This window comes from Sitodiplosis mosellana, unplaced genomic scaffold (genome assembly GCF_009176505.1).
Source record: "Sitodiplosis mosellana isolate CC-2019 unplaced genomic scaffold, AAFC_SMos_1.0 Smas_scaffold_5975, whole genome shotgun sequence".
NCBI classification, from domain to species: Eukaryota; Metazoa; Arthropoda; class Insecta; order Diptera; family Cecidomyiidae; genus Sitodiplosis; species Sitodiplosis mosellana.
The window spans coordinates 1-7,080 of record NW_022601217.1 but is presented as its reverse complement, the minus strand read 5'-3'; the positions used below and the strand labels follow the sequence as shown (position 1 = coordinate 7,080).

Below are 7,080 nucleotides of genomic sequence, written 5' to 3'. Positions count from 1 at the left end.
CAATAATACAATGAAAATTGGCTATTTTCAAAACAAAAAATTCGAAAAATTATGGGAAAAATATCACTTTTATTTAAGCGGCTATAATTTATTTTTGTAACGTCGAAAACACATGGTGAATACTTATAAACTATCTTCATGAGGTCTTGAAAAAAAAGGAAATGAATACCTTTAGCCAATAGCCCAAATATCTCAGTCATACATTAACTAACTTGTCTTTATATATATAGATTCCCATATTTTTTATTCGACTTCAATCAGTGGTTTTCTCCGAGAAAAGTATTTTACAACGATTTGGATGAAAACAAAATTTACAAATTCATTCAGGTCATACATAATATTTCTGAAGCTCTTGCGATACAAACAAATCAACAATTTACATTTCAATAAGATAGTTACCATTGTATTCAAACATATCGTACTATACGACGTATGTATCCCTGTGATGCTGATTAAAGGGCTTTTTACTTAATAAAACACGTACGACGTAATCAAAGATCTGTACAAAAAAAATGGGAGCTCATTCTTTGATTGTCGACGCCGTTCTATTGAAAAGCAATTACTGTTGAATAGTATGCAAAAGTTATATGAACAGCGGGAGATTGTTATGATTAGAGTGGAATAGATCTCCTTGAAAATCATCATCATTACCATATTAAGGGTGAGTTTTGAACCATTCTAATTTGAGATTCAGAATGATTGCGCCGTATTTATATTGTTTGGAATTCTGTGACGCCAATTAGTAATTAGTATTATTGAAAGATAAACGCCTTCCAGGCACACTTGAGGTTACACAATTGTTACCAGAATGATATTTTAGTAGTTTGCCCAGTAATAAATGAGCTAGCATGTAAGCAAAAAAGAACACATAATTTGTCTTTTGTTCTGGATAACATTTTATTGTATGGATAAAATTGTATTGCACAACAAATTCAATAGTAGTATCTGAACACCAAGCTTTATCTTTGGTTTAATTCATTTTTACAAAGGACAACCGTGCACATAGCCAACATTTCGGAAAATTGCTGCAGCGGCCGCAGCTGATGTTAAAAAAGTACACGGATTTGTTGCTGAAAATGAAGGGAGAGACGTAGTTGGACAACAAGACATGGATGTCACATCAATGGCTATAAATAATATAAAAATGTATGCCGTAAAATATCAGCACTGAAAGATGAAAATGAATAAATGTTCTGATATTGAAGGAGGAAAAAATCATACCATTATGATCAGATGATGATAGTAAGTCTTTATCGATTGTTGCTTGATGCCTCAATTGTTCGAGCCGTAGGCTGTTTTGTCTTTTCCATTTTGTTCTGCGGTTTTGATACCATGTCTTCACCTGTGTTTCCGAGAGTGACAATGCATCGGCCACATCACTTCGATCAGCTACAGACAGATACTTTTGACATCGAAATTTTCGCTCCAAATATGCCAACTGGGAATGAGTGAATGCCGTTCGACGACGACGTGGTTTCCGTCCGACTTTGAGATTTTGGAAACCTGTCTTGATATCGGGTGCCAAACGTTGACTGTGAAACATCTCAACATTCATACGACCGTTCCCAACATCCAACTGCATTGATGTTGTATTATGTGAGTGATAATCGACTTCCGATTCACACGATGACTCTTCAATATCGACGTTTATGTTTTCATCATTGTCGTCTAAGTTCTGTTCTAAGCTGCCTAGACAAGTTTTAAACATATATTCATTATTTTTTTTCACAAAATATATTTTATACTACAACGAATAACAATAATAATAGAAGCACCCTATCGAGAGGCATCATTAGTCTTTGACTCGAGTACTTTTTTCATCTTTCGATTGGTTCACGCTTAGGGCTCGACATAAAATTTATTCTCGATGATGTTAAACACATTCAATGTTCTATAAACAGGATTCTGAAGTGTGTGAATTGGTATTGTTCGATTATTGTGTTATTAGTGATTGTAATCAGTGTACCATCTCTGGGCAAATAAAATTATTGCACAATAAACACGTGTCATATTGTTTAGTTTCATTTTATGAGTTACTCAATAGACTCAAAACACATACTGAAATAATGATGTTCACAAGCTCTCAAAAACAACACACGGAAAGAACTTGAAAGATAATTTTATTCCTGAATTTAAATGATTACAATAGAAAAGTCACATCGGATTATTCTCTACCTTTTGTTGATGAATCTGTATTTTGCACTAGATCGCGGAGTAAATCCTTTATCAAAAATGATTTTGAACTTTCTTGCATATTTATTTTTTAGTATTTAGTATTTATTTAGTATTTTATTGACACCGCCAAAAGCTGGCTAAAAATTTAGTTTTTTGCAGGAAATTCTTCTGGAAATCTCTGATCAAATGGATGGAAGAAGAAGAAGAAAAAATCACGGGAGATGTTCTCTACATATAAATTTATACTAAGTATATTTATCAGAAGTGAAATACGTTTATCACAAAGCCAAGATACTAAACGACTGCCACGGTTAAATTGAATCGAGCGTTTAATTTGCGAAAATCGTTTTATAAACGTATTTTTTCAGTGATCGAGCGCCAAGAGTGTCAAAAAGTACCATTTTCATTCTCCATCTCGTTCTCGTAAATCCAGGATATGTAAATACATAGGTGTACATAACACTGTAAACCAGAAATTTGGAATTTCAAGCTCCTCCATCGAACTAAATCATTTTGCATAAACGCATCATCAATGTACACAGAAATCCCTTCCAATGTACCCAGAAATATAAACACAAACAAAAATGTAGTCAACACAAATTGAAGAATAAGATTGCACTTAAACGAGCAATTTTCAGTCGATTTCCGTTTTTCTTGCATTTTTCTCTCTTTTCATCTTATCGCAAATCGGTACAGTTTAAGCACCTATTGCCATGCTCGTGAGAATATTGCTATTTCATACAGATTCCCCATTTATATGGAAAAACATATCCAAAATGAAATTCAAGACCGATGATATGGGCGTTGCTAAATTTTATTTATCCGCTATGGCAACGCCTGCGACCAATTATTGTACTCAGATGAGTCCTTGTTGCACGTCCTTATTCTCGAAAATTCATCGCGATTGGTTGGTTGATTTGCAAGTTGATAGAAATTTGAGAAATGTTGTTTTGATATCGCCCACCCAGAACATTCCTATATTTTCAGATTTCTTTCTTTGAAATGACAGAAAGTAAAATATCGCACAACAACCAGAATATATACGACGAATTTTGACTTCAAAATTAAATTGCATGCAACAGTGAAAGTACGAATGTTATACGTATATTTAGAAGTTTTTCTTTTATAAATCTGGATTGGCTGCATAAATTATCCTGGCGGTTTTATCGAACCTCATTATTACGCATGATCTTTGAATAGAAATGAGTGCAAACAATTTGCAATTTATTCTTATCCGAGACATATAGTTTACAAAATTAAATAGTGTAGAGTTTCGAGTAAGTAAAATCATTTATTTTTTCTTTTGATTTTTGTTGATTTTGTTGTTGTTGTTCATTTAGTGTATAACAATAGATAGTTCAATTTTACATGAATATGGTTCTCGACTAGTCAAAAGAATTATTATTTATGAATAAACTAATGACCAAACATGAAAATGTCTAATGAAAGCCGGTTGAAAGTCTATTGGTCAACGGTTCAAAACAATCTAACAACGCGTTTGAGAAATGATAGACTAACTGGAGCGTTAAACATATTATCTCGAATCAACCCCGTGTTACATATATGTAACGCTTTTTGACAAGTAACGAACCTTGGTACTAAAAATCGAACGAGTGATAATATCATTATGCTATAGCATGTTTATTATTCCTAAAAGATGCCACTACCGAATGATACTGTTGGATCTAAAGTTGTTAGAATTATTTTAAAGTTACAGCTCTTCAAATTTTAAATTTGTTGAAAAAAGTGCGTTTTTTCGTCATTTTTTTAAATTTCTACTTTTTTCATCGATTTTGCACTGAAAATCGCAAAATAAAAGCATATTCCGGAAAAAACTAGTGGACAATTTAGAAAACTGAGTATGCAGAACTTATTTTTTCCATTTAAATAACATATTTTGACAATATTTAAAAAATCGGTGACAAAAAATAATTGTGGGTGGATTCGAGTTAATGTCAACCTCAATGACTGCAAAAGTCATCGTTCAATTTATCGAAGAGGTGATAAGTTGAAGAGAAGTTTTACGTCTAATCTAAACAAGTCCCTGTTGGTAGTTTTGAATTTATAATTCATGTCGATACCAAAAGATATAAACAATTTAAGTTAATCTTCGTAATTTGAAGAATAGAGTCAATAATCAGTACAAATTCATCGCAAGACGTACTATTGAAGAAAAAAATTACGCCAAAAAAGAACACTCCACATTGAGAAGAGAATACAAAAAGAGCGCACGTTTGGCATATAGAAACTACAAACTTGAAATGGAAAACCTTATCAACGAAGATCCACAGAAGTTTTTCGAAATCGTGAATGGTTCCAAAAAGATGAATGATGATCTTCCGAATGAAATGGTTCTTTCAGATAAGAAAAGTAGTAACATCACTGAGGAGTTGGTTACGGATACGATAAATAACCTTCCAAGCAACATGGTGTCAGGACCTGACGGAATACCAAATATTCTCATCAAAAAGTGTATGCCATCACTATTAAAACCCATCACACACACGCTAAAGCAATCGTTGGAGACTGGTGTTGTTCCTGAGATTTGGGGAAAATCATTTGTAAAACCAGTTCACAAAAGCGGTGTTAAAGCTAAAGTTGAAAACTATCGTGGCGTAGCTCTGCCGAAGTTGCTTGATTCCATCGTTGCTAAACACCTTAATTATCACAGGGAGAATGGGTAAGTGACTTTTCTCCTCCGTTTTTGTCCGTCCGTTTGTCCGAATCAAACGGACATTTAGCAAACGGACAAACGGACGGACGGACAAATCCCAATCATAAACGGACAAGTATCTCGGACAAACGGACAAGTCACTCGGATAAACGCACGGACAAACAAACGGACGTACCAAATGCAATCATAAACGGACAAACGGACCAAACCTATTAAATACAACCAAAATCGACAAATGTACATGAGCCTGAATGAAATTTCGTCGAAAATCGATTCCTCGTCAAAAATTATACAAAAAAATTGTTTTCGCAATCTAATTTTCGAAAATTTATTATTACATGAAATGTAGAGCTGTTGTATTCATACCATCGCAGCAGGTACACTCCGTGAATGATTACAACAACAAAATACACACGTTTCGTTTTAGTTCGGTACATTGTGGTATGGAAAATCTAGATGGCGCCATCAGTAGCGAATCTGATGCTCTGCAACTTTGGTTGTATTTGTTTTTTAATTTTCTCTTCAGCCATCATAACTTCCAAATGCTTTGGCCAGGTGGTGTAAGTCTATGGTCTCTCGGGACTAATGGATTTTGGACCAAATGGGACCATCAAAAAAAACAATTTTCGAATGATATTTTTTTAACCTAATATGTATTGAAATTCTAAATAGGGGGAGTATGTGAAAAACTAAATTTTTTCGGACCATCATCAAGTAGACAATTTCGAAGATATCAGCAAAGCGGGTATAAGCTTTCTTTACTAGTTTTTTGTGTATTTTCATAATCCGAAGCCATTTCACACATATCATTACATGGCGAAATTCTTCCCGTGCATATTGAAATGTCGACCAATTTTGTCCCCCGAAAAACCCGAAAAAAAATCAGAAAAATGAGACAACTATTCAGCGTAAACACTCAATATACGAGATTCATTAAATTTTAATGATTTTCCAATCGTTTTCGGACTTGAAAAAATCTGAAAAAAATAGAAAATATGTATTTTTTTACTATTTCTATATTTTTCTACATTTTTTCATTGTTTTTCGTAGTTGTAAAGACCGAAAACAATTAAAAATCAAACGAAATTCGATGAATTTCATATATTGAGTGTTTATACTGCATGTTTCTCTTTAAAAAAATAGGCCCGACGAGAAATTTGCGGAATATCGCATTGCGACTATTCTACGTATAGTCGCAATACGAAAAAGTCCGTCGAACGCAGCCAACTTCACGTTGGTTGTACGAAGTTTCAAGTCGAAATGTCACACTCGATCCAGTTACAACTTCACATTTATCGCAGCGCGAATAGTCGCAGGGTATTCAGCGATAACATTTTGCGGCAACTTTTATTGTGGATACCTATTCGCATTGCGAGTATCCGCACTCAAAAACGGATATGCGACGGATAGTCGACGTACACCTATTTTACCGCAAATTTCTCGTCGGGAGGGTAGGTCAACTTACAAAGAAAAAATTTTGTTGCCAAAAATCAGACCTCTTAGAAAATTGACCGAAATGTTTTGTTTTTACAACCAAAACTAATGAATTTCCTGATCAAATTGTAGCTTTTTCGGTTCTCTTTCCAATTGTATATCAAGTGTGACACTGGCCCTTTCATTCAATTTACCGTTTTTATTTCATTAAAAAAATCACTATCACTCAAAAATAGTTAAGTTGACGATACATAATATTTGTAAACTTTTTTTCTCTTTTTCTACGTAAAAAAATCCATTTCGGTGCGCAAAAAAATACTTATTTTCTAATATTATAAAGAAAAAAACTTAATTAATTTGAAATTATATTAAAATAATTGATTTCATTTAATGCATATTTTGATAATCATAATTATGTCAAGTATGGCGTGAAGTTGCATTGTATGGAGAAATGTCACAAATTGTTGTACGATGATTGTCATCAAACGAAATCAATTATTTCAATACAATTTAAAATAAATCGATTTTCTTAGTTTTTTTTTTCTAGTATTAAAATATAAATCAAAACCTATTATTTGAATGTAGTTTAGATCCGTAATTTGTAGCAGAACATTGGAAAGAGTTTTAAACCTGCTATAGCAAAAATCGTGCTTTTTGACAGATGTACTAAATTGAATGTTTTCTGTGTCGTCGGTGATACTAATATCTTCTCGTACGGTTCTATTATTATTATTATTCTGCACCATATAGCGTTTCTTCGCCAGAGGTGGTTTATTTGTAAAAATATAAAAAACAAG

At 33.2% G+C, this 7,080-nt stretch overlaps 1 protein-coding gene across 2 annotated transcripts; it reads right to left on the bottom strand.

The window, feature by feature from the left end:
• Positions 1–882: 882 nt before the first annotated feature.
• Positions 883–3,183, bottom strand: LOC129573161 (barH-like 2 homeobox protein). Of its 2 annotated transcripts, none has more exons than XM_055453454.1 (3): positions 2,176–3,183; positions 1,222–1,689; positions 883–1,127 (listed from the first exon to the last, which is right to left on the bottom strand). In XM_055453454.1, the coding sequence occupies exons 1-3, from the start codon at positions 2,252–2,254 to the stop codon at positions 982–984; spliced, it is 693 nt and encodes a 230-aa protein (XP_055309429.1). In that variant the 5' UTR covers positions 2,255–3,183; the 3' UTR covers positions 883–981. The 2 variants fall into 2 exon arrangements, with proteins under 2 accessions (XP_055309429.1, XP_055309428.1); XM_055453453.1 differs by having other exon boundaries at positions 2,574–3,181.
• Positions 3,184–7,080: the final 3,897 nt, after the last annotated feature.